Source organism: Oenanthe melanoleuca, chromosome 2 (genome assembly GCF_029582105.1).
Source record: "Oenanthe melanoleuca isolate GR-GAL-2019-014 chromosome 2, OMel1.0, whole genome shotgun sequence".
NCBI classification, from domain to species: domain Eukaryota; kingdom Metazoa; phylum Chordata; class Aves; order Passeriformes; family Muscicapidae; genus Oenanthe; species Oenanthe melanoleuca.
In genome coordinates this window covers 94821176-94848955 of record NC_079335.1, presented here as the reverse complement: position 1 = coordinate 94848955, position 27780 = coordinate 94821176, and the positions used below count along the sequence as shown (strand labels likewise).

Sequence of the window (27780 nt, the reverse complement as noted above, 5' to 3'; positions counted from 1 at the left end):
CTTGCTCTGTTGGCATGAGGTTAAGCCTTAAATGATATAAATTGACACATCTACAGTGACTTCAGTATAGACCCAGGCCAGCTGGAGATATGGTCTGGCATGTGCCAAGTTCAAAGCCCTTGCTGTTTCACATTTCCTTTTCTTTTATTCCAAATACATCCTGAGCAGAAGCCAGTTTGTGGTTTGGCTGGCAGCAGTGCAGTGTTAGTTTTTGGAGCAAATAGGTTCTGAGAAGGTGTGAACCAGGCTCCACATGGTTTGCATGTGTGCCTGTGCATGGCAGCAGAACAGAGCAAGTGTCCTGGTGAGCCCTGTTTTTCAGGATGATCTCATTCTTCACTATAAAGCTGTGCAGCTTGCTTGCACCTTGGCTAATGTTGCCTCTCTTGTTGCTACAAAATCCTTGGCATTTTCAATTGAATTCACCACCAGTAAGCAAGGCTCAGCACACCTGTCACCAGAACACAGAGCTGCCTTTCCCAGTGGGAACCAACCTTTGACTCACATGCATTATTTGGTGGTTTAACCTTCCAAGTATTCTCAGTGTCTTTATTCCTGTTTTTCACCTTTTGCTGGGTTGTGTTAGTGCATCTTTAGTTAGAAAAGCTTTGCTGTCTGCAGGGATTTGTGCACAGTCAGAGATTTTCAGATTTCCAGTGTAGGCTCTGAGACCTCTTGTTTTCCTAGTTATACACATGTGAAGGCTGAGATCTGAGCTGCCAGGTCAGACAATGTCCTGAGCTGCAGGAGCTAACAAGGAGGAGATACTTTATCTAGAAACAGTGGAATATAAGGAGAGCACAGTGGGTTTGTGGGGTGAAGGTAGTGCTGAGTGCTCCTGTCCATGCATGCTGTGCCTTGGCCAGTGACCTCCTGTGGCTCTGGCCAATAACCCATGTTGTGTGATCTGTTCAGGCATGTGCACACCGCTGGAAAAACATCTACTATGAGACAGAGTACATCCTGCCCCATGGCTTCTGCAACATCATTCCCCCTGACCTGCAGTCCAGAGGGAAGAAGCTCTTGCCCTGCTATGAAGGTAAGGAGTCAGAGCAGGAGTGGAGTTTCAGTGTCCCAGCTGTGCTTCTAGTACTACAGTAACCTTCACTACTGATTTGGGGTTTTTGTTTGTTTTGTTTTTGATTTGCTTTGGTAACATGTGGCTGCATTGTGGTGCAGCTGTGGTGGCAATTGGGTTTTGGATGAAGCTGGGAGAGTAGCACAATGACTGGGCTCTGTGACTGGTAAAGTGCAGGGTTGTACTCTGCTGGAGGAATAAAAAGTTTGTGAGTTGTGTTTTGAGGCAGCAGCTCTCCCCTTTGGTAAATAATGAGAAGATATTGATCTGACCTTGGCCTCCTATGGTTCACTGTGACATGGTACAAAAATCCTGAATTATGCTGCAATCACGAACCAATTTGCCTATCTTATGGAAACACTTCCATCTATATTGTCATTTTTTAGAGGATTGGGATGTGGGACAGGGAGAAGGGTTACCTCCCTCACTTTGGGGTACTTCTGCAACAACTGATGTTAAATTGCTGCTGTGTTAAGGTCTGGGTTTGAGGTGGATGCAGAGGGAGGGCTCCAGCTCTGAGCCGTGGGTGGCTGTGCCATTTGCTCCTGCACCAAGTCCCATGTCCAATTTCTCCTTCTCTAGTGCATGTGGTACTTTTTATACCATGTTTCCATTTTGTTTTAAAGACTTCAGAAGACAGTCTCCTTAGCCAAGAGCAATTATCTGAACTAGAGGCACAAGTGGGTTTTGAAGTAGAAGATATGGTATCTCCTGTGATTCTTTACCTAGAGAGGAACACTTTGGAGAAAGCACCCTTGCTCCCCTTTTCTTTTGCTTATTCACTGTAGGAGCCTGAAAAAGTGGGTGAGTTTGGAGGACAAAACACAGCAGGGTTTGTTGTGGGCAAGACCTCTGATTTTACTTATTTGCTTTTAAGTCCCTCCTGTCCATAGCTGGCAGCAGCAGGATTGCTGCTGGCATTAGTGAGTTGGAGAGGGATAAGGCAGTGAATGTCCTGGCAAGGCTCTCTGGTGCTGGTGAGAGGCCAGGTCCTAGCTCAGGGGTCTGCAAAGCCAGGTCTGTGACAGAACTGTGTCTGTCTCATGCTCACTCTTCTGAGGTGGCTCCTCACCTCCCTCTGGGCTTTGCTTAGGAATCTGCCTTGCAAACCCACACACCTCTTGGAGATGGCACACACCTGTGCCCTGAGTGCTTCTCTGCCCTGAACTTGGCCATTATTTGTATGTGAGAAGTTTTGAGGGACTTGTCCCAGCCATGCTAGCTGCTGTTCAGCTGGGTAAGCTGAACACATAAGCTATGTAAGCCTTCCTGTTGTGAGTACTGTGCTACTGTATTTGTCCTTTCCTGCCTCCCTACCCTCCCTGTTACTGTCAGGAAAATCAGGATAAGGCCTCACACTGATGTCATACACTGCAAATCATCTGATATTAATTTATGGGCAGTGTGCACATGCAGGGATGCCAGTGGGGCTCCCTGTGAGCCTTTGTTACTGCTCCTGCACTGCCTGAAGCCATGGTGGGGATGTGGTTTCTGGAAGAGAAGAATCACTTGTGTTTATCTATGTGTCATGTTTTTGGAGTAAAACTACTGTTAATCTGACAGGATATTTGCCAGGAATTGCTAAAAAATAGAAATGTGTGGGCCCAGTACATGTAGAGCAGCCAATGGAAAGTTGGCAGGGTTGATGCAGTACTATGCTGGCTTAGTTTCACTGCATGGTAAAGTGAAAAATGAAAGTTTGGGACTGATTTCCACCCAGCCCCCTCAGCCCATCAGACATGAAGTCACAGTGTCACAAGGAATGGCTGCAGTAGTTTACTCCTGATTCTTTAAATTCCAATAAAGCAAGCTCCAAGAGAGATAGCTGTGGTGTGTCACGCAGAGGAGTTCATTGTTTGAGGTTTGCTTGCAAAAAGTCTGCAGTCATCCTTGTAACTTTTCTCCTTCACTTTCTGGAAGGAGCAGAATAATTTTCCCCCATGACACTGATGAATGGCTGGTGCTAAGCATTCAGGGTCTGAAGTGCTTCTGCACTGACAGCCTCTGTGACCATTGCTGGGAGGCCACCAGGCAAACCCTGCCCTAGGACATGTGCCTTTGATTCCAAAATTCCAGAGTCTCAGCCTTCTCTAGATCTCACCATGTGCAAATAGGGGCAGACAGTGGAGTGCTGCCTTCCAGAAACCCTGTTTTTGAAGGGTGCAGACCAGCTGATGGCACATCAGTGTCCACCCATGGAGGAAATGGAAAGTTTCTGACTGGAAGGCACTGGTGCAGCTGCACAGGAGCCTGAATCCATCTTATTCTTGCCTGGCTTCCCTGAATGGGCTGACAGAAGTCTGGAATTGAGAGACAATTAGAACACAGCAGCAAACTTAGTTCCTACTCAGAGATTGTATTTAATCTGGTTTAGATGAGCTGGATGTCCTTTGTCGTATAGCTGATGTATGGAGCCACAGTTTTGCAGGCAGTGTTTTCAGTTGGTTATTTTTCCTGTAGTTTTAATGGCTTTCTAAAAAAGGGAGCTGCCTCTTCATTCCCCAATGCATTCAGTTTGCAAAGGAGGATGCTTGTGTGTACTGTGAGAGGCAGTCCAGCTGATGAGAGCTGGAATGATTTTCTACTCTTCTGTGGTAAGAATTGATGGTTGGAAGTGGGGAAGACTGATGGTCCCTTTGGTTAGTAAATAAGGGGAACAGTACATGCTCTTATTCCTTGCCTCCAAAACAAAAAAGTAATTTTTCCCACAAGTCCAAACCACATTTGGTTTTCTGGGAGCCATCAAAACATCCCTGCTTTGTGGTGGAAACTCAGTACCACAATACTAGGTCAGAAAGATTACTACTGTTTCTTCCTAGAGTAGTGAAACACTGTAAGAGAGGAAAGAAAAAGCTTTCAGTGCATGTAATAGTTTACATCTTTGAGGATGATAGATTATTTTATTGCACTCTGTAGCTTAGCTTATGGCACTGAAATTTGATTTGAGACTGGCAGAGAGTTTTGTTCAAAGAAAAGGTTCAGGATCTTCAGAATTCTCACACATCAAAGCTTATTCCTTTTGCTTGTGTGTTGTTTTATGCAATTACTCGTTCCTGGGTCTCACTTCTCTTGTAACATGAGATCATCCTGCCATCTTCTCTTTTTTCCTGGATGTGTTATTCATGGCACATCTTTGAAGCTGCACAGGCTGCAACTTCCTCCAGACTCAGCCTTATCATGCTGCTTTGCTGCCAGCTGTTGCTGCAGCAGTTTCATGGCTTGCAGTCTCTGTAATCAGGAATGCACAGCAGTCAGCAGACAGAAAAGAAAGAATAGAGAAGTGTAGAAACAACAAATTTGTCCTTGACTGCAGTTATTGCCTGGAGATATGTGAAAAGAAAAAGAATTTAACCTAATGCAAAGGTTGTTATTCAGGTATTCAGGTTTATTTTGTTGTTCACAAAAACTGTGAGCTGATACAATGACTGCACAACTTCCATCCAGTTGGTTGCTTTACTTCATGGCTGGCTATGTTGTACAGGTGACAGGTGTCACTACAGGTGTCACACTGAAGTGGAGGCAAGGGAGAAGCAATCTTGGTTTTCATCCCTTTTGGGCTCATCCATTGCTTGGGAGAGGCAGAAGTCTGTGATGCTGGGATGTGACCATCTAGGATGGATGGCACCCCTTGGCCATGGGTGCATGGGTGGAAAGGAATCTTGCTTGGGTGTGGAAGCAGGTGTACATCACTGCAGGTGGGAGTTAGGGAGAAGACAAAGAGGGGCAGTTTTGTGCTGAAAGGGTTAGGCAGAAAATCCAGGAGCCCAGTGTCTGTCTGCTGGGCTGCTGGCTCCTTGGGGAGGACTACATCTGTCTTGATTCTCCTCAGAATGTGGTGTGCTGATGACTCCTCTGTGTCACCAGAGCTTTAAATTCTCAAACAGCCCCAATGTCTGAGGTGTTTGGGCTTCTGTGCTTACATTTCCACTTGTGAAATGTTATGGCCTTGGCAGTGAAGACTGAAGAAAAGAAGACAGGAAGACAGCAAATGTCACCCCAGACTTCAAAAGAGACAGCCAAAGAAGCCTTTCAGTATTTCAGCTTTCTCTACAATTTCTGTTGCAAGGGGTCCCTGTTTCCATTCAGCACTGGGACCTACATTTTGCTTAGTATCCTTTTGTTGTTGATGTATCAGAAGAAGCTCTTCTTGTTAGCCTTGGTAGCCTTCACCAAATTTAATTCCAAATGAGCCTTGACCTTCCTTGTTGCTTCGTGCAAGGGTGGGGATGCTGCTATAGTGGATGTGGGGCTTTTAAGGACACACACAGAATTATTTTTCAGGAAATGCTGGGAGGAGGAATCTCCTCTGCTTGGCTCTCTTAATGAAAAAAATGTTCACATTGATAAAAAAAATACTTTTCCCCGGGCAAGTACTGCCTGGAGAATCTGTATATGGAGAGTTAGCAATTCAGAAGCCCAACACTTGCTGAATAGCTGTGGGCTAATGTTGGCTTCAGTTCTCAGTGGAATTGTCATGCTTTACCACTAGGAGACCCAGCTGTGCTCCTGGTCTGCTGGGATGCATATCTGCTTTGGCAAGGCCCTGCCTTGGCCAAGAGTGTGGGGCATTTGGACTGTAACTTGTGGATCAAGTCTCTATTCTGAGTGGTGTCTCCAGCTGAACCTCTCCCTGTGCAACTGGCATGACCTCAGCAAATGTCTGAAATTCTGAACATCTTCATGATGTTAGGAAGACACTGAATGTAATGCAGAAGGGAGAATGGGGTGTGTGTGTATGTATGTATGTCTACATAAAATACTTTGAAAGAAGGCAGCAGTTCTTATAATTAATTTCTTCTGATCTTCAATAAGAAAAAATGCAACTCCAGAGGAACTTGCTTGGTTCCAGTTCGCTCATCGATTTCATTATAATTTTTGTCATTTAGGAATGAGTTAATAGGGCTTAAAATAAAAAAATGTATTAATGAGTTTCAAAATTATCAGGTTATATGATAAATTATTTTTGAACATGAATTACTGCCATATACAGGAAGTAGTGATAGTATGGTAGATATTTGAAAATAATGCTCTGGAAAAAACTGCAAAGGCTCTGATCCAGCTGCAAGCTTCAAATACATCCAAGATTAAAATATTTGAGTTAGGGCAGGGTGGAAAGTGATTTTCTTTTTTTCCTCTGTTTCCTGCTCCCCACCCTGAACTTAATGTATTCCTAGAGATAATTTTTTCCTCATCATCAGAAAGATAGAGTACAAATTCCTCAGGTTTGACAGGGCAAGTGTCTGCTATGTAAAATCCATAAACAAAAGCTGTAGGGTGCTGTTGGGCCCCCTGTGAACTGGGGGCTCTGAGTATGTAGCCATGAAAAGCAGCAGATCTAAACATCCTGCAAATGAGACTGTTGTCTGATCATGTAGAAGCACATGGCTTTTCCTCAGTCACTGTCTTCTTCCTGGAGCTTGTGTCCTGAAGCACCCTCAGAAATGTTTCTGGGAGCCTTGATAGCTGTCATTGTTGGGGAAGATCACTTTATTTCTCTGGGATAGTAATGGGCCTGAGAGCTGAAACCTCCTAGTGCAGAGTCTGTGGCACACAGGCATGTGCATCACTTTTTGCTCCTCCCTTCCGAGCTGTGGTGATCTGCCACAGGTGGAAGCCTCTTCTAATGCACCTTTACTGGGGTGATGCTGCTGCTCTTTTCATGCTGCTGTGGTACTGCTTGTTGTTACTGTGGCCTCTCTCCTGAGCTGGCTGCTTGTGATGCTGCCTGGAGCGGTGAGTATCTGCATGGTGCACGCTGTGGCCGAGGCTCTGATCACACCCAGGAGCTCTGCATGCTGGCATCTCTCCAGGCTGTGTGAGTGGCAACACAGGTGGCTCAGCTGAAGAGTGTGTGGCAGGGATGACCACAGTTTGTTTTCTTCCCTTCTTCCATCCAGAGTACAAGAAGAAGTATGGGGAGGAGCATGGTTCATGCCAGGCAGGGATCGCAGGCTTCTTCACCGAGGTGAGCCGGGGGCACACGCATGGGGGGTGGGCTTGGGGAGAGACTCTGCTGCTGCATGGCCCAGGAGGAGATTCCCAAGCATGGCTTGGACAGTGGGCTGAGTGCTGAGAATGGTCCCTTCCTGCCAGCAAACACCCTCCTGCCTTGTCCAGCTTCTCAGGTGTCTGTTTCTTGCACGGTGACTGCACAGTGGTTCATACGTGTGTGTGTGTGTCAAGGTCTGTGGACAAGGATAAATGAATTGACTCTGGAAATGTCTTTAGGCAATATTCTTATTATGAGCATCCCAAAATTTGCATAGAGGTATTTCTGTCTGTCATTAGCTCTTTACTATAAGTGATGAGGTAAAACAGTATTTCCTGAATAATTTCTTTTATGTAAGTGTACATGTGCATGAATATAATGCACATACATACAGAAGATAAACACTTTTTTTTAAGTTCTGCTACATTTCTTTGTTGCAGAAAGATTGAAAAAAAAGTAGTGTGGTAGAATATGTGCACCACAGTTGTTCTAAATACTTGACCACATTCTTTTCTGGACAGAAGTCTATCAGCCATGTTTCAGTTTCAAGAATTAATTTGTTCCCTTTTGCATGGATTTTTTTTTTTGTTTTTTTGGTGTTAATATTGCAAGGTTGTGTCTTTTTTGCTTGTTTGTTTTGGTTTTGTTTTAAGCTTTTTAAGAACTTCAAACCAGTACAACATACCCACTCCTAATTATATATATATATGCATTGATCTACAGAATCTACAGACTTATACAAATAGAATAAAGGTTTTCTCTTTCAGAAATTGCCTTCTGCCATTTCAGTAAACTGGGATGGCAGGCAATGCTGCTACAAGGACACTATCTGATAACTGGATATTCAGCCAGCAGCAGCTGTTTCCTGACTTCTCTGCTTTCCCCAGCCTGTTTCTTTTCCCAGGCTTAAATTCTCCTTTGTTACCCTAGTTCAAAAGATACCTTTGAACTTTTATCACTTCAGCCTGATGGCAGCAGGAAATGAAGATAAGAATTTGACCTTTTTGGGTCAAACAGGCAATCCTCTATCATATAATCAGTGCTGTGGATGGTAGTTGTTCCTGTCAGTAAGTGACCTGACAGGTATGGCCCATAATGAGGAAAAAGCTGTTTCTGAGCACATCTTGCTCTTTGGTTGGTTTTGCAGTCCTGTCCCTGTAGTTTTATTAGGAGAATCCTTTGTTTTACATCTCCCCTTGGCTGGACCTGGTCACCTGAAGGGGACCCAGATATGATAGCAATTTCCCACAAGGATGGAGTCCACCCAGGGCTTTGCATTGAAGGGAGATGTGAGGAAAGCAGCTGTTCACACATCTCCTTGGGGGATGAAGAACTTCCTGGACTTAGTGTTCCTCAGGCTTAATTTGGTCTCTTGTTGGAGGTATTTAAAACCACATCCAGGAGCAAGGTTTTTCTGCAAGGATGGAGGATGTTTTGGGACAGCATTTTGTGAATTTGTCTTGAATGTAAATGTACCGTGGATTTTGACTCAAAAACATTATCCATGACTATCTACCTTTGAATGCTGGATCAAACTGTGCCTGATTTCTATGGTCTTTTGAAATGCTCAATCACTCTGGTTGTCTGTAGTGATCCCAAGCCATTTTATGATGCTATGATGACTCTATAGCCAGGGGGTCTCTCAAAGATCAGAGTGTATCTGATGACAGAGCTGGGCAGAATGTTCCACCTAGAACATAACACACATCCTCCCTGTTGAGTGCATGGCAGCTGTTTAGCTTCCTAGTTGTAAAATCAAAATCCTTTGTGCTGTTTCTATCATGGTTGCTTAGTCCAGCATGTCAGCCAGCATCAGGATCTGCAGCTGGGTGATGGATTCTGGATGGGCTGGAGTACTTGTATCTTTGGGTCTTCTGAAGGATGGTTGGGAAAGGCAGCAAGAGAAATTTTTTAGAGAACTATGTTAGCAGGTATGAGCTTGATTCTTAGTGAGGTTGAGGAAAGTCTTCTGTTGCAGCAGAAGTGGATCATAAAAGGGCAGGGTGTCTCTGGGGTATATGCAGTGACCTCCACGTTTGGGAAGAAGGAAGGATGCTGTCCAAATGCACAGAGAATGGAGGTTGTTACAGATGGATTTATTATTGGTATTTTAAGTAAATATCCTGCCTCTCCTCCATTAATGTGTGGAGTTTTGATTGTTATTTTTTTCCTCCTACCCTTTTCCCCACACACTTCCATTTTTCCTGTTGTAGGAACTGGTCATCATGGGGGCACCAGGATCATATTATTGGACAGGAACTGTCAAAGTACTGAATCTCACTGACAACACTTATTACAAGCTGAATGATGATGCTGTGATAGCCAGGAGGTACACATACCTTGGTAAGCAGCTCTGTAGTGCTCACTGTCAATATGAAATTGTCCAACAAAGTATTTCAAGGCCTTTATGCTACAAAGTAGATACAGGTTTTTTCTATGGTGGTGTAGAGTATTTTTGTAAAAAGTGTGAAAGGGAGAATATTTGAATTAAAATTATACTTATCTGGAAGCAAAGAAGCATTTAAAACACTCAGTTTTTCTCTCCTTGTTCTAACACCCTCCCCCCACTTTGCTGTAATTTTTTTGAATAATATAGGATAGGCATTTTAACTACAGCCCACTGGATTGTGGTTTCTTAGCATTCCTGCCTTTGCCCTGTAACAGGCAAATTATTTCTCACTAGTTAAACTGTATGTCTGCTTAGATGTACCTTTAAAATGGGTACAACATCTAATTATAGAATTTATATTGCAGAGGCATTTATTCCAACAAAAATAACACTATCTAAATGTGTTATTGGCAACTGAAGGAAGTTATGAAAGGTTTGGCTATAGGTACATCTTTAACTCAATTGGTTTAACTTGCTCTAAAACCAGCTAATGTCCTTAAAATGCTTAATTGAAAGGCTTCCATCTATTCTGAAATGCATAAGACTGTTGAGACCTAGAAGGCATTTCAGCAGTTTAAGACTGCTTGACTAAAGTCTTGCACTGACCTCTCATTGTCCCCTTAACCTTTAATATTTAAAAAACCATCATTTCAGAGATGCTGCTTGGTGATAGCTAAATGGAAAGTAAATGTTTACCTGTTTGCAGACATAAATAGGTTTTGCCACTGATAGACTTGAATTATAGGATTTACCATGTTGATGAGAGCCCGATAATTTGTAACAAAAGAGCAAGGCAAACACAAAAGAGCCTTAGAAGGAAAGCTACTCTACTAATCTTTAGTTATTATGTATTATTTTAATATATCAAAGCTGAATCTTTGATATTTTTCTTTCAAATACACACCTTTTTCTTTGATGTATCATCTCATTTTTCTTCTTGCTTAGATGAAAGTCTTTTTAAGCTATTGACTTCTCTGACCTCTTTGCCTACTGTCCTTCTATCTCCCCCAACCAAAAAGGAACATGATTTTCCAAGCCTCCCTGGGCAGAGGTTTTAGCCCAAAGAGGACACTTCTGTCTGATCCAAGTGGGACTATTGCTCTTTGACATGATACTTTCTCTGTGGTCATATGATTGTTTTTCTCTGTTTGTGTATGCCTTTTCCTGTTTTACTGCTTCCCTCTCTTGACTTGCAGTTGGCAAACTGCTGCCGGTATCAGCTCCTTTTGTCCCTTGGTCATCTCCACACACATGGCTTTCTTCTCTCAGCTTTTGGAAGAGTACTGGAGGGTGCATTCTCACTTCCCATCCCCATGAACTTTTGAACAGAATATTGGTGCATCCTGAGCAGAATGGTTGTTGAACTCTTAAGTGCAGCCTTATGAGCTTGATCTGTCTCTCTGATCTGTTTTTCAGGATCTTTTCTGCCATGGTTATTTATTTATTTATTTGTGTATTTATTTATTTGTGTATTTATTTATGCATTTATTTGTTTCCTTTACCACCCAGGATATGCAGTGACAGCAGGTCATTTCTCTCAGCCCACTACCACGGACATTGTAGGAGGAGCTCCGCAGGATGGAGGCATTGGAAAGGTGAGGCTCTCTAATAAACAGTGATGTGGTTGGATGCAGCAGTGCATGGAAAGAAGTGCTGATGCTGTTCTGACATGTACAAGAAGACAAGAGTTTATTGTCTGTTTTGAGCATTGAGCAGGGAAGAGATGAGGTAGTTTGGTGAAGCTGTCAAATTTTCTCAACCTGTCCCTCCTGATGCTTTGCATCCTTTGCCCCTCTACCCTCTCCCACCCAATCCTTACAATACCCATTTTAATGAGACAGACAAGATCTCTTTCACATTGCTTTTGTTTAGGATTTGATACATTTAGGTATTATTTAAAACTGAATTTTCATTACTTAAATGAAAATACTTTTAAAAGAGAATTTGTCTTCTGCTTCTTTTATTCACACATGTGACTATTTCAGCATTTACTTCAAGGTAACATCTCTAATAGAATGAGATTAGGTGATTTAATGCCGTTTTTAAAACTTCATAATACGTTGATGTTCAGTGTATTAGAGGCTGGGTTTTTGCTAGCTGTACTTAGAAATCTTGGTGATAGTCTCTTAAGAAGGAAAAAATCAAAAAGATCTTCCTGTAGGCATATATAGGTTCAATGTCCCAAAGGTGCAGTGAATGACTAGGTGGAAATGGCTAGTGAGTTAGGCCAACCTGGTTCTCCTGTGCTGAGTATCCATGTGCTGTTGGAGAGACTGGTTAAGGGTGAGCACTGTGACCTCCTGTACTCTTCTAAACCAAAGGTAGAAAAGTGGGAGTGGGGAGAGGGAAGGAAGGGATGTAAAGGATCTGCTTTTGTCTCTTTCTTCAAAATGCAATCCTTTTGGGACCTGCTGTCACCTCTTGCTTGAGCAGAGATGTCCTGCAGCCGCCTTCCATCTTCCTCCCTTTGGCTCTCATGCTCTACAGTGACATGAGCTGTAGCTGAATCATAACAAGCTGTGAGAACTCTTCACTACCACTGAGATTTCTACTCTGACTGTGCTAAAGCATCATGCAGCTTGCAGTGCAGTATGTGAGGCACATTTTTGTGATAAGGTAATGCTAGATAAGGGAAGGGGAGCAGGGTTATGCATTCTCAGTCTTTTGCCCTACTTATTTCCAGACAGTCTCCAGATGCCACTTGTTTGAGAGTTGGAAAGCTGCTTGGTTAGGTGCTTTTAAATGCACACATGTGCACACACCATAAGCATACCAAAAAAAGTAGGCAACAAGATAATATTCAAGTGTTTCTTATGACAAGCCTGTGATTTTTTAGGACAGTGGAGAACTCTGTGTCATCTTTTAAAAGAAGACTGACCAGTAAAGTGGTCATGAAGTTGGATCCTGGCAATAGCCATGGTCATGATTTTGATATTATTTAGAAAGCACAAGCGCTTCATCATTAGTATTGGTTAACTTTTCTTTTTTCACCTTTCAGGTTTATATTTTCAGAACGGACAGACAATCAGGCTCTCTAATAAAGATTTTTCAGGCTTCAGGAAAAAAGGTGAGTATTTGTATATATGTGTTTTCTATTAAGGGAGGGGTAGAGAGGAGGGAAATAATGGCAGAGTCATCACAGAGCATCGTTTTCATTCCATTCCTTCATAAATTGTCCAGCAAACCGTGTTTGTTTTTATTCTCCCAGAAGAGCTAAACATGTTTTACAGATCAGCTGTATGCCATTTCTTCTGTAGCAGTCAAGACTGCAATGTCTGCCCAATGCCCATGTGACTGAAATCAAAGGTCCTGCTGGAAACTGTAATAGTGGTTCTCTTTAGTTTTATGTGGCTGTAGCAGTACCTATGAGATATGGGACATGGGGCACCAGGTGAGCCTAGATGCAGAGATTTCCTTTTAGGAGATGTAGGTAACCTGGAGTTTAGTTTACTTTGCAAAGCCTCAATCTCTTTTCCTGTGTGGTGCTGTGACAAGGGGATGTTGCAGTCACACTGTTTTGTGGAGGAGCAGTTTCATTGCCTGGACAGATGATGATTTCCCCCTTCCAGCTATAAATCAGTCTTGCATTCTGCTCTGAGACTGCTGTCTTAAAGCTGAACTGCCCTCCCCCTCCATGAAATTTAGTGAATGCTAGTGAGATCTAGCTTCCCCAGCATGGTGCTGTGTTTGAATGGGCAGCAGCTTGTGTTCTTCATTTGGGAGTTTGCTGGAGCTGTGTTGCAGGAGAAACAAAGCTGGCAGTATGTCTAGCTATAGGTAATAACAAAAAAACGCTTTGTTTGGGAATAACTCAGTGATGAATTGATACATCTTATCTGGGGTCTCCTGTGTCCTTCTGTAAGGAGAAGAAATACAGAAAAAAAAAAATAAATCTGGAGGCTTTTGACTCTGGGAAGACCTGCTGCCCCCAGGAAGACCCAAAGTGTTTGCCTGTAACCTCAGGTTGGGAGTGTTACTATATCTGGTTATTTTTTTCCCAGCAAGACACAGTTGCAGTATTTGAAAAGTTTCCCAGAATAGGGGATATTAATTTACTGAATTTAACAAAATGAATTTAATGAAATTAACTACTAGAATGTGTAGGTGGGTGGTGTGACTTTGTATTTTAGCGCCTCTCCAAAATTTTACATTCTCTGCACTAGCAGAATTACAGACATCTTGAAAGGAAAAGACCTCCCAGTTCATCCAGGGCATCTCCTGTGTTTGATTGCTTCCTGTTAAAGTCTTTCCCTGTTGAGTTTTAAATGTCCCTGAGGATGTGCTCCTGACTATTCCTCAACCTAATAAATGGAGCTATCAGGAAGTTTCCAGTTTTAGCCAAAACCTTTCCCTTTTCAATTTAATTGCTTTGCTCTTACATGTAACTTAACTAATCACTTACATCATCTAGGGTTCTTTTTCATTAGCATCTTCTACAAATTCTCTAAAACCCAGATGAGAATTTTTTTTAAAAAAAGAAGGCTGTGCTAAATCACCTTTTTTGTTTGGTTGTTGCTTTTTGTTTTGTGGTAGAAGCAAAACCAGGCTTGCTCAGCAGTGAGCACTGCTTGGAAATGAGCTCTCACAAAATGCTACGTCCTTCCCAGTGGTGGGAAAGTTCATTGCCCTGACACTCTTGGTAGACAGATGTGAACAGCAGGCCAGTTTCTTCCTTTCTTTTTTAGCAATGGAGTCTGAGGTATGAAATGTAGGCAAGAAGAAAGAAAATTCAGTACCTTATTATAAATATTAAATGTGCAAATTTCAGGTTCTTACCTGAGCTGTGAATACTGTGATCTCACCCGTGCTGCAGACATACTGTGTTGCAGTTAAGTAAATAATAGCTTTTTCCTGAAAACTGCCTGAATACATAATAAAGTGCTTTTCATAACTTTTGTTCCTTACCCATGAGAAATTTACCCATGAGAAATTTCTTTCAAAACCTTTGTGGATTAAAAAAAATAAACAAAAAACCCACAAGGGGACTTAAGCTACAAAATAACTGGAATCAAATGATATTTGAGGTCCAGCTCTAAACCCACACAAGCACAAAAATCTGCATTAACAAACTGAAATGCTGTTCTTCAATGACCATTGCCTTATATATTTAGCAACTTTTAAATCTTACAGACTGCAGAGAATAGAGTTGCTGCTGCCCATCTTCTAGCATGCCCAGTAGTTCTGGTTCATGCGTGTTAACTCACAGGCATGGAGCACCATAGGTCAGGCATCTGCTATGAGGAATGTAAAAGCATTCAGGAACATAAATAATTCTTTCTTTAACCTCAGTTTTTCCTACTTTGTAGGAAACAGCACTCAATTTCAAATATGAAGTGGTATCTTTCCCAGTTTCCTGCTGAAGCAGCTTTTAATTTTGAGGCTATAGTTTGTAGCTGGTTTCAAGGAGTATGCCTTGTGTTACCTTATCAGAAGTGGATGAAATATGGGTGAAATATCATCCTTGTTTTTGGTTTCCTACTTCTGTTTAAATGTGTTTTGAAATTTGTAATATGGGTGCCAGCTGGCAGGTAGTCTTCAATATTCCCCCATATAAAAAAAAATCATGAAGTGAAATTAATATATTTCTTTATTTGAAGCAATTAAGTTTATTGAGCAATAAGTAGAAATTGAAAGTGGTTTGCATTTGTTCTGTATCAACTGAAAAGCTTTTATTGAAAGTCTTTGTTTCTGTATCAACTTACCTGCCTGAACATGACAGGAAAGGCAATGATTAAGACCCACAACCAGTACGTCCTTTAACAGTGATTGATACAAATAATTACAAATAGAACAGAGGAAGATAGTCTACAATCAAGAGCTAGTCTTAGATATCTGTTTTCATGGCCTCTTGCCTATTTTTCTTTTTTTTTTTCATTATTTCCTTAAGGTATCCCCAGATCATCTGTGGTACTTCCTCAAGGAAGTTTAGCACTGGGCATGAATAATCACTTGGTTTGGGAAACTCATTTCACCCCTTCCTAGTTTTAAGCATTTGACAAGCAAAAGCTGGTCTAAGAAAGCTCTTTAAGTGTCTCACTTCAGCGTGTCCCAGAGTATAACTTCTATTCTGCTGGTAAAACACCCAGGCTTGATGCACTGTTATAGTAAAGCATTTTCATTTCTGCCAGAATTATTCCAAAGCTTTCTCTCTAGGAGTGCTTGTGAGTGATAAAGCAGCAAGCCATCATGTGACATTAAAAGAACAACCAAGTCAAACAAACACCACGCCTGTATGATTTCCTGCTGTGTGTGGGCAGATACTGAATGCTTTGTTGTGACTCAACTTGGTTACAGATGGGCTCTTACTTTGGCTCCTCCTTATGTGCAGTTGACCTGAACTCGGATGGGTTGTCAGACCTGCTGGTTGGAGCACCTATGTTCTCTGAGATCAGAGATGAGGGCCAAGTCACAGTCTATATCAACAGAGGAAACGTGAGTATGCACAGGAGGTGACTTGGTAAGGGGTGAGGGTGTGGGTCCCTGGCAAGGCAGTGCTTATGTCCTTCCACCACTGCATGGTGAAACTCTGTCTCAAATAAGTGGGGCTCTGGATGTCTCTAGCAAAACATGAAGTCACAGGAAGACTCATCTGGTATTGTAGTTTGCCAGACTCCAGCCCATGTTCATCACAGACCTGTAAATCTTTCAGGGAGATCTGAGAAAGTCTCTGGTTGTATGTTGAAACTTGGTGGCATTTGTGGCTTTGTGTGCATTTGATGCCAAAACCAAATGAGAGTCAGCAGCTTTGACTGAATTTCCTTTGTGTTTTGGGTGGTCACTAAAACCTAAAACACAAATTAGAGCACAAATATCTGAGGACTGAGGACGAGGAGAGAAAGCAGAGACAGAATTCATGTTACTTTTACATTATTCCCCATGTAGAGATTTTTAGGGGAAGTTCTTAACAGCTGGCACTAGATTTCACTTGATCTAGCAACAGTCTTGGAGAAGTCTGAACTTTGCTGCTTTGGCTAGCCAAGGCCATTCTTAAGTTTTGTTTATAGGAAAACAATGGTTGTTTACATGCTATTAAATATTTAATATTCAGGTCCTAAAGCTGCTGTCTTCAAGGAAGAGTTGTTATGGACTAAAATTAAATTGGCTTGTATGTAGTGAACTTGAAGTTTATTTATGCTAGACTTCAAATTCAGAAGTCCTAGCATTTAAGAGACTTAAGAAGTGTTTTTGCTGTAATTTTATTTTTAATTACTGCTCCTTTAATTGAGCCTTACTTTTTCAGTTTTATCCACAGGAAGTTCCACCTTTTATGTTTCAGTATTGCTGTTGGGTCCTCAGGATAGGGTCCAGAATGCCAAACAGCCAACACTTCCTGCTCACAGTGGCAGTATACATAAGTTAATGTTTATCTTCTATAAAAGAAGCTAGTATAAGTTTCTTGTGCTGCTGCACCAGGAGTGTTAGAATTGCAGAAGCAATGGTTTGCAGGGTTGTGGGCTTTATTTTGGACAATTGACATCTTAAACTTTGTTTTGATGCCTTTTCCCTGGTCCTAAAAATTAAGAGCCAGACACAGCTAAGGGATAAAGGATTCTTACCTCAGTATTTAATAAGGATCCTTACAGTGCTCCACTTTGTCAAAGTGGAATGTGCTGAAATGCACACTCCTGATAGATCATGAATACAATTTTATAGACCTTACAAATTAGCATATCTAACAAAGATGCTCCAGTGAGAGGCTTGAATGAATAGCATATCTCCCCATCCTGAAGAATTCCCTCCTGGAGGGACCTAATCCTAATTTCCAGGATGTAAATTAGTTTGGTTTCTCAAGATAGCTTAGGGCTTTCCAGGTTCTGACTGCCAGGCCTCTGGGATGTTTTGTCTTCTGGCCTAACAGAGTACCAGGACTATGCCAAATTATCAGACTTAAGGAATTACAAGTATGCATGCTAGGAGCACTGAGGTTACATAAAAGTTATATAAAAGATACATAAAAGAAAAGGCAAAAAGTCATAATGGCATCAGTTTCATTCTGCAAGCACTATTGCTTAAGAGGTTGTTGCAGAGGGTCAGAGAAAACTGTATAATAAAACAAGCACACATAGAGATGCTGCACTTAAAATGCTTTTATTTTGCCCTTTCCTCTGAGAACTGCAAAGAATTGAGTCACACATACAGGCCTGCCTGTCTTCTCTCTGTTGTGCTTCAATTTCATTATGTGGGATTTTCTTAAAGTCAGCAACTCCTTGCAGCTAAGTAAAAGATTTTAGTACATTTTCCAGAGGGTAGCTTATTCTCATTCACAAAGGAAGCAAAACCAAAACAGCCCTGAGGGGGGTACAGACTTAGACTGTGTAATTAATTTTTTTTTTTCTTGTGGAAATGTTCCTTTCCCCTGAAGGGAAGGCTGTAAGAAAATAAAACATACATATCTGACCAGAAGGTGGGTGGGCAAGAAATACCAGTGCCATATAAGGCTTCTCACAGCATAGTAATTCAAAGCTACTTAATTTTCAACTTTTCTCAGTTTCTTTATTTCATTAAATAAATTTCCTTATTCTTAATTTAAGAAGGCTTTTGAAGGACTTTGCTTTAATCTTTCTGTCCTGTACCTAAAAATGTTTTCAAATGTTCTTTGCTTAGGGAAAAATGCTCCTTAGCTTGCTGGAGTTTAGCTGAATAAACTTGGATTGGGGATTTTGGTCATTGGATGTAATCTGCCAGTAGAACAAACTCTGGGCTGTTACATTTGAGCATCTGTAAACCTCCATGATTCACCAATCCCTGTGACTGCATTTAATGACACCTCTGAGTTACTGTTCAGTTAATTTAGTATGTTAAGTCATGCACTCCTTTGTCTTCCCCTCCCCCTTTAAAACTAAAATCCAGAAGGTTTAAACACGAGCAAATGTGATTTCTAGAGCCCAGGTAATCTGACTGCACTGGGAGCAGGAGGCAGGCTGCAGCTCTGCCCCAGCTGATGCCCACAGCACATTGGCACCTTCCAGAGGAAGGATCAGCTCACGCAGGGCTTGCACCTGTCCCTGACCCTGTTTGATTCCTTGCCTGCCAGGGAGTGCTGGAGGAGCAGCTCGCCCTGGGCGGGGACGGCGCCTACAACGCGCACTTCGGGGAGAGCCTGGCCGCCCTCGGGGACATGGATGGCGACGGCTTCCCAGGTCAGTGCAGGCCAGCGTGGCCAGCTCTGCAGAACTGTCAGCAGCGCTGGGACTGTCAGTCTTGCATGGCATGCATTGCTTACCCAGACTGGCTAGCTCCTGGGTGTGACCTAGGGATAAATCTGCTTGTGTGGATTTGAGTGCTAAAGCATTTTCTAGCTGACTGTCCTTGATGCTTTGTCCACTGCTTTGCTCTCCTTGCTGCTGTATTTTCTTCTTCCCTGAGTGGCTTATAAAAGGCTTTAAATACCCTCACCCTGAACAAAACAGAAACCTGTGTCTGACTTCTTTCTTCTTGCTCATTTCCCTATGTGTCCAAGCCTTTCTGGTTTCCTTGGCATAATCTCATTTCTTATCAAGAAGTGTAATTCAGAAGTAGCTTCTCACTCCTGATAGCACATAGTCTATTTATTTCTCTCTTTTGCTTTGTTCTCCCCCTGCTCCACTCTCAGGATGCTCAGTGTGAGACCCCATGCTGTGAGAGCAGTAGGTGAAAACAAAAAGTTAATGTTCCTTTTCTGCCCTGGTTTCTACAAGTGCAGATTAAGGACTTCTAAACAAAGGCCAACTTAGTGTGTGCCTGGATTTATTTCTTCCAGGCCATTTAGGTCACAGTATCCCATTAAGACTAACCCAGCCTTGTTGCAGGTTGCCCTCACAAATCATGAACATGCTCTTCCGCTGCACTGGGACATGTGCTTGTGTGTTCTTGGTAATATTTATAGTCAATCATGGTGATGGTGAGACTGCAGAGAGAGCTGGGTCAGTCTGTGGGTATGAAGCAATTGTGAAAATCTTAATTTTAGCAGACAGCATAGCCACTAGATCCAAGTAGGAGAGGAGAATGGGATGTGGGATCATGCTTCCTGTAGGAGTTTGCAGTTAACTTGGAACCGTTGTAATTTGAAAATTCACTCTCAAAGGTCGTGTTTTAATTCTTGCCTATCCATTTAATATGCCCAGCCTCTTTGTGTAGCCTTGGGTTTTGCAACCAGCCTTAATGTACTGCTACAGTAAATATTTCACCAGTCTTGTATTGATTCACAAAGCTGGTGTTCTCATGGGTTGGAGATTTGGTTATGAAAACATTCTTAATTCACTTTTCTGAGTATGGCTGCTGATTGATAAACAGATTTTTATAAAAGAACATGTTTCTAATTAGGCACAACATCTGATTCTGTGAAACATACATATTTGTACAAATTCATATGTGTTTGAGTATTTTTAAAGTTTATTTTAACATGAGCTCTTAATTAAATCAAACAGGTTCCTTCTACTCAGGTTCATATAAGCTGATGATCATCTTTGTCATGGGGAGCTGTTTTCCTATGGATAGCTGCATCGTGAAATTAGGGAAAAGTTGGATTAATGGAATGGATTGTGAAATCTGCACTGTTTTACAGATGTGGCCATTGGAGCACCTAAGGAGGATAACTACATAGGAGCAGTGTACATCTACCATGGGGATGCCAGTGGTATTGTACCTCAGTACTCTATGGTATGTGACACTATTATTTATGATCCCTGTCTGGAAGACACTTTCCCAGGATTTGCAGAAATAAATCACACTTAAGTAACCTTGTCATAGCTGTATATCCTTTTCTCAGTCCTGGTTTGAAGATGGCTTCTCCCAAAGTTGGCCTGTATCTATGCTGAAAGGTAAAATTATGTTAGTCAGGAGATGTTTTTTACTGTCTTCTGTTACAGCTGTCAGCTACATCTTCTTGAAGCAAGCAGTCTTAAGAGTTGAGTGTTAGTTTTTAGAGATAGTGCTAATGCAGAGAAGAAATGAAAACCCTGGAAAGGTTGAGTATGCAAATTATGGAGAGGCCTGTGGGAAGTTGGGAGGTTGCACCTTCTTTCTGTAAAAGTAGATGCTGTGAGAATGAAGAGTTACTATTTTTTTTTGTGCCTCTTTACCCACCTTGCTGGCCTTCCTGCACTCTGACAATCTGTCATTCTTAGATGCCACCCCCTTACCCACTTACTATGAAGTAAAACCTTGTTAGGGATATGCTATGGTATCTTGTGTAGAGAGGACACTGCAATTTAGCTGCTGTAGCCAGGCAGTAGAGAAGAAATTTATGCTCCTGCTGCCCAACATGTGTCTCATAGTCTCTGTCTAGCACATTTCATTGTTCTGTAAGGCTGTCTCTTCCCTCCCTCTGTGTGTTTGAAGTTCTGGTTGTTTTGTTTTGTTGCTGGGTGGGATCCTTCATAGTAAATCAGTTTACACAGAATTAAAGAGTTCAGTGGTTATACTGGCAACTCTTTCAGCAGACTATAAAAGTTTAGTCCTTCTTCCTTTACCATGTAAATGGCTTGCACTGCTTTTGAGAAAAAAGGAAGTTAAGTGACTCTTTAGTATGTTTTAGAAGTATTCATAATGTGTGGCCTGTGGAGGATTCTGCCTGATTATTGCCAAGAGCCACTGGTTGGGAGGTTCTTCTCTGAAAACCTCAGAGCTTTCCAGCTCTTGCTGAAAAGGACTGGATTTTTTTTATAAGTTTAGTTTTTTGGCTTGGTTAGATTTATTTTTTTTTTACTTTGGGTGGGTTTTTTTTTATTCTTTTGGTCATTCATGGGAAAATTTTACATTATTAAGAAGGACAGATTAGCAGGGTGGGAAGGAAGGCATCCTGTCTGTGATCTCTCCCTCCCTATTGGAGCCAGGCCAGCAAATACAGCTCATGTCTCTCCATTTGGTCAGTGGGAAAGCACCCAGCTCAAGAGTGTGGCAGAGTATGTGGTCCTTAATCCTTGATAAAAATTCCTATTGTTGTCCCATGTCCTGAGGCAGCCAAGGGAGCACCTCTTACTACAGGCATTGTCTCTGTGCCATTTCCCAGTGCCTGGTGCAAGTCCTGTACAACCAAAACTTCAGAGCAGCTTCAGTTCTTTACCTCTCTGCTCTGGATTTGAGCCTGGAGGTGGAAAACATTTTGTCTATCTTATTACTATATTCCTGATCCGTCTTGATGCTGTGGAATTCCTCTCTGAAATAAGCTGTGAGAGTTGGAGAGGGAGGGGAGGGTCCAGCAGGGTATATATTTTCACCCTTTTCATTTTGTTAGCCCTTCCTCCTCCCATCTCCTGCTTTCATCATGTTCTCTGATGTCCCTTCAGCAGCTTCAGTGGAGGCTGTTAGCAGAAGCTCCTGACCTGGCTTTGTGTCCTGCTATTTTCATTTATGGTACTTAAAACTAGTGTTACTCTTCTGTCTTGTAGGCTGAATGCACCCACACATGTCTCTTAGGTGTTTGCAGGTGGGATTTACCACCCTAACTGGGACCCCTAAAAATGAAATGAGAGTGTAATGGGGGATGAAGTTACTTCCAATTGCTTTAAACTTACCTGCCTATGAGTAGAAAAAGAGATCTGTACCCAGAGGAGAACTGTTTTCCCTTTAAACTGTCAGGATATTTTGCTTACCTTCAACTTGTCTTTTTTACATAAATTTCCTGCCTGATCTTTTGTCCAATATTACATTCTTTCATGGGAGGACCAGGAAAAGTTGGTCACATGTTACAAAGAGTGAAGCACCTCCAACAAACTTAAAATTACTTTATGGTTTCCTCTGTCTGTAAATTCTGCTGTCAGAAGTTGATTTGAGTTCAAGTCTTGCATTGGTGGCCCCAGCAGAATGATTGAAAGCTGGGAAGACTTCTGATTTCCTTCCTAGAAAAAGAAGTTTTGATATGTTAATTTGCTCAGAAAAAGGCATTTACAGTGCAAATAATTTAGAGAAAGCTTTGTGTTAGTAGTTAAAAAAAGAAAGAAACTATGTTAGAAGTTAGTTAATCTTTGTGTTGGGGAGGCAGAAAAGAAATACGGCTTCCAAACTGGCAGAAAATATTCTGTAATAGATCATGGAAATGAGAATTTCCAAGTGAGATAAGAATAATTTTGACTTTGGGTAGCTGGCAAACTTGGTGAAAAGAAATGGTTGTGTGTGATTTTCTGTTTTAGTTAATCATTAATATTGGTAAGATGCTTCTTAAAACTTTTATTTGCAGAAATTAAGGTAATAAAATCTCTTGGGTGCAGTTATACTTTTTCCTCGTGCAGAAATCTGTTTGATGTGTTCCTCATTTTGCTTGGGTCTGCAGGACCTGTAATGCAGGTGTGGTTTTTAGTGCAAGTCAGCACTGGTCTCCTACCAGCTGGGAGCAGAGGGCAGTGGACAGCCTTCCTGTTAGGGCTGTGGGGGAAGTGCAGACAGCAGTGTGGAGAAAGACCCAGTGGCCATGAAAATCAGGCTTGAATGTTTGGGGATTTTTTTGTTTTGGTAAGGGTTTATTTTAGAGGGTTTTTTTTGTGTTAATGACTAATTTCACTTGTGTGTTTTCTACTGCAGAAGCTGTCTGGGCAAACAATAAACCCAAAGCTGCGGATGTTTGGCCAGTCCATCTCAGGGGGAGTTGATATGGATAGCAATGGTTATCCAGGTATGTTGGCTACTCTGACAGCATCAGGAAAACACAGCTGCAGGCTGAGAAAACAGCAGATTTGGTTGTTGTCAGGCTGCTAGTTCCTGCCATTGCAGTTGGTCAGTGGAGCTGAGCTGCGTTTTCCATTTCCCTTCTGCCACTCAAAACTCTTGATAAAAATTTTAGGTGATTGTCTAATTTAAGTATTTGGACAGTTACAATAATTGAGGGTTCACTATCTGGCCAAGGTTTTAAATATCTGGGAAGCTGCTCTGTCAGGATGGCAATCTTAAAATAACCCAAAAAGTAGACAACAATATAATAGTACTAAAAATCAAACAAGGAAGCAGAAGTGAACATCACAGAACTAATCCTTCAGTTGCAAGACTTATGGCATAGTGACATTTAAAGGGACAAACTGGCTAAATCAGAAAATTCTTGTCTTTGGATTCATTCTCTGTGATTTAGCAACAGAATTGAGACAACTAAATTTTATGCCTCCTTTGTAACTGCCTCAATGTTGCAAACATTTCAGATATGACTGTTGGAGCCTTCCTGTCAGACAATGTGGTACTTCTGAGGTGAGATGTCTTTTTCATTCACTGTTGTTTTCCTCTGTTTTCTGTATGTTTCTTACATTTTCCTCCCTAGTTTATTGTGGCCAGAAGAAGCAAGCTGGATTACTTTTTGAAGCAAAACCTTAGACATGAATAGTGTCAAAGAATGCAGTCTAATTTAAATAGAATAGTGGGAATAGGATAATTTAAATAGAATAGATGGGAATTTGCAGTCTCATGGCTAGGAAGCTACTAGAAAGAAAACTGGATTTTTCACCTACATTGATGTTACTTGGAAAGAGGGGAAGACAAATTGAAAGGCTTACTGTGATTTAACCACATACATCACGACAGCATGATGACCTCTGTTCATGTGTTCAGTTATGCTTGTGCATTTCAGAGGAAATGAGTGCATTAATGCATTAGTGCATTTGTAAGCAGCTTGATTAATTGCTGTTACTGCCAATTTAAAGTGTGTCCCTCTTGCTATTAGGATAAAAGAGATAAACTTTTTCTCCCTCACCCTTCCCACTTTTGTGAAGTCCTTTAACCAAAACCAACAGATGCTTTGCCAAGTGGTATTTTACACCTTTGGTGGAAGCCTTTCTCCACTAGGGACAGATGCATTGATCTGTTGATCATGTGTGTGTATGGCCCTTCAACAGATGCACTGGGCTTTTCCCCAGTGAATAAGCAAATGGCATAACATTAAGGAAAAATTGCACAGTGCATCGTAGCTGGAGAAATACTTTTTTGAAGGAGAAATATTTTTCTAGATCAGTTATAACATTTACTCTTTTATGTTTCCTTAAGCATTCAGAAAGAGTGAAGGTGTGAAATGATCCTGGGACACTGACTTTTTTCCTCCTCCTTTCCTGCTACTGTATATATTTCTAAGGCTAGCATTTATTTTTATCCTCCATCTGAAAATGGGAACTTGCATTGTTATTTCAGGCTGTGGTACAAGAGTCTGAGTGGCTGTATCAGAGATTGATGTGAATCTTGTTCCAGTTCATATAAATTAGGCATAACCACAATTCCTGCTCTTTTCTCCCTCTCCCCTACCTCTAAATTTAAGTGGCTTGTGGAGTGAGAGTCCTGAAGTGGTTTACATGCTCTGGCCTTGCATGGCTGCTGGGACTACCTCAGAATGAATTTTCTAGTCGCTGCACATTTTTTTTTTTATTACTGTAGTTGATTTTGGAAGAATGTGTTCATTTTGAACATGTACAGCATTGAAAGCAGGAAGGATAACACCCATAATTTTTGGGCTGAAGTCCTGCACTGGAGATGGCTCAGTAGTGCCTGAGTTTCAGGATTGCTTTTCCCAATCAAGGTGCTGGGGCTTCTGTGTTGTGTGGAAAAGGAAACTGTTGAGTTTCAGTGCAGGTAGCTTGGTGTGTGACCTGCAGATTGAGCTCTGTGGCAGGAGCCCAGAGCAAGAGGACACTCAGGGACACAGAGACACAGCAGGAGCCTTAGGGGGCAGAGCAGAGACTTTTGTGTGCTTGGACTTTGAGGGTATAAAAGCCCACAGGGTCCTTGGAGGCACCACCTTGAGCTGTTCCATTGTTACTGCACTATGAGGAAAAGGCTTTACAAAACTGTGGGAAATATTGTCTGACCATGTGGTGTGTGCAGGGAGTCAGGGGGGCACCTGTCAGCTCACTGGAGCCACACATGCAAATGAGCTTTGGTGCCAGCAGTTAAATCTCAGGTGGTGGGAGCATGACTGCCTGAGTGCCTCCTGCATGGTGAGACAGGGAAATTTCCTTAGCAAGCACCTGAGCCTTAAGGCACTCAGCTTGCTCTGAGATTCTGGCTGAAGCCTCCCTCAGCCAGGGGTACTGGTAGCAGTGACCTGGTGCTGGAATTGCAAGAATAGAAAGCTTTTATTCACAATGCCCTGGAAAATTCCTGAAGCACAGTTCAGCAGCATAATAAAAGTATTCAATCCTTGTCACTTGCCAGGAAGGAATTAGCCAAACATTTAATCCTCCACAAAACATGGATGTGGTGTCTGTCCCTCTCATACTCTCAGAAAAATTTTCTATGAATTCATCTCCTGTGGAGGACCTCTGTGCTCTCTCCTTGACTTTGAGGTCACAAATTTGTCTGTAAACCATTATGTGGAAACCCACAGTCTCTCCCTGCCTGTCCCTGTTCATCCAAGATGGTTAGCAGCCAGTCTCATTTGCATGAACTTCTTGTTCTTGTTTGCTGTTCTAGTAATTTTGTTGTCCTCTTCAGTTATTCAGGAAGGCTTTATGCACCCTTTTCTGGAGATGATTATTATAATTACATATTATCAGTTTCCTCACCTGCCTGCCTGTAGTCTGTATCTGAGCACTAAACTTCAAGCTGACATTACCACTTTCACTTAAATGCTAGTAGCTCTTGCCAGCTAGGTAGAATGTTAGTTTATTTTACAATTCAAATGTTCTCTCTTATTTTTCCTATCTGCTTGAAATTGTGCAGTTTACTAAATTTGATTTCTTTTCCTTTCGTGGAGAATTTCCCTTTGAATGGTCACTCAATTCTGCTTCTCTGTTGATCCCCAGATCCAGGCCTGTCATTACCATGGATGTCACCATTTTCCTGCCCATTTCTATCAACATCACAGCTCCTCAGTGCCATGATGGTTTGCAGCCAGTGAACTGCCTCAATGTCACAGCATGCTTTCGTTTCAGTGGCAAGCATGTTCCTGGAGAAATAGGTAAGGACCTGTGCCAGCCCCAGACAGGAGCACAGTAACAGGCTGACACAGAGGTGGGGTCTCTCTTTGTGCTTAGTGACAGAGCTTTTGTGTGAAATTGGTAGTTTCAAGATGAACATGGGCCATACAATCCCAGAAATCTGAAGGCTTGAGAACTGTCTTGGGCATGTTTTTACCTTCTGATGAGGCTGATATAATAGTGAGGCAAGATTCTTCCTGAGGGAAATGAGGGAAATGTCTGCTTGGGTTTACTACAAGAACAGAGACCACAACCTTCTGAGTTCATATTCCCTGTCTACCTTTTGATAATACATATCTGTGTCCATATCCTCTGTTAATGTTATTAGAGAAGAGGTATGCTTTGCTCTTGATTAACAATGTTTGAAAGTCTGCAAGGAGCTCTTCAAACAGACATGAGAAAATCCTTTTCTGGCCATCAGTTTACATGTTTGTAAAACAATTATCAATAGTCCAGTATTTTACTGATTGCAAGAATATCTTCTGGAAGATATTGGTTAGTCTCTGTAAAACACTTAGAGTTTCTCAGGTGAATGGAATTGTGTAACATATAATTGTTCTAGCCTTTACATCTTGGGTCTATTAAAATACTATTTATGTCTTTTACATCCCAATGCTTACAAATATCTTTTATGATGTGGTATGGGACAGATACAACATTTCTAAGTGTTTAAGGTTTGGGTTAATGTTTTTCATGATGTTTCACTTATGCCATGCTTTAAGAAAGGCAGAGGGCTTGGACTGTGCTGTTCAGGGAAGATGCCTCAGCCTCACAGCATGCTGTGTCTTGACAGTGAGTCTGGTGAGGAGCTGGGGAAGTGCTGTGTATTCCTGCTCTGTGCCCTAAACTCTCTGAGCAGCTAGTTAAGAAGGATGAGTTGTATCTGTGTATCCTCACCTGAGCCTGCTGCAGTGTTCTGTTTTTAATTAAGGCAGAAAAGGAAAAGGCTTCTTGCTACTCCTTGCATTGACATGAAGTGAGACCTACAAGCAGCTAGTCACTGTCATCTGAACAGCTAAAAACAATGGAGTTACTATATTTAAGATTCCTCTGTATTCTAGCATATTGGTGTGGCTGAGACTTCAATTTTGATTTTTGCTTCCTCTAAATGCTAATTTTTTCCTTCCCTGTAAAGGATGACTTGAGTGGACAAATACATGCTTTGATAAAATATTTTTTCTAATACCCACTACTCTGTCATTAAGAAAACGCATTTCTGAGGGCTCCTGAGGTGTTAATTCCTCTCTGAAAAATTACAAGTAGATTTTCTGACTATCTAGGTGTTCTTACATTCCTGGGGTACTATTTAAAATATTTCCTTTGCTTTAATTTCATATCTTTGGACCTGTGGCTAAGAAGTAAACTACCTTTTTCCCGATCTAAATATTTGTTTCCCTTGTTTACAAAAGACCTGTCTTCCTGTTCATCATGTCTTGTAAGAGCTGGTTGAATTCCCCTGTGT

The 27780-nt window shown here is 41.7% G+C and overlaps 1 protein-coding gene across 1 annotated transcript in view; it reads left to right on the top strand.

The window, feature by feature from the left end:
- The window catches only part of ITGA9 (integrin subunit alpha 9), a 213720-nt gene that overhangs the window by 16039 nt on the left and 169901 nt on the right, over positions 1-27780 (top strand). Inside the window, exons 4-14 of the mRNA XM_056485059.1 lie at positions 916-1039; positions 6976-7043; positions 9281-9410; positions 10966-11051; positions 12455-12523; positions 15751-15888; positions 18491-18596; positions 20000-20094; positions 22954-23044; positions 23562-23607; positions 26145-26299. Of these exons, the coding sequence (XP_056341034.1) occupies positions 916-1039; positions 6976-7043; positions 9281-9410; positions 10966-11051; positions 12455-12523; positions 15751-15888; positions 18491-18596; positions 20000-20094; positions 22954-23044; positions 23562-23607; positions 26145-26299 (1108 nt within the window). The remainder of the gene's footprint in view (positions 1-915; positions 1040-6975; positions 7044-9280; positions 9411-10965; positions 11052-12454; positions 12524-15750; positions 15889-18490; positions 18597-19999; positions 20095-22953; positions 23045-23561; positions 23608-26144; positions 26300-27780) is intronic.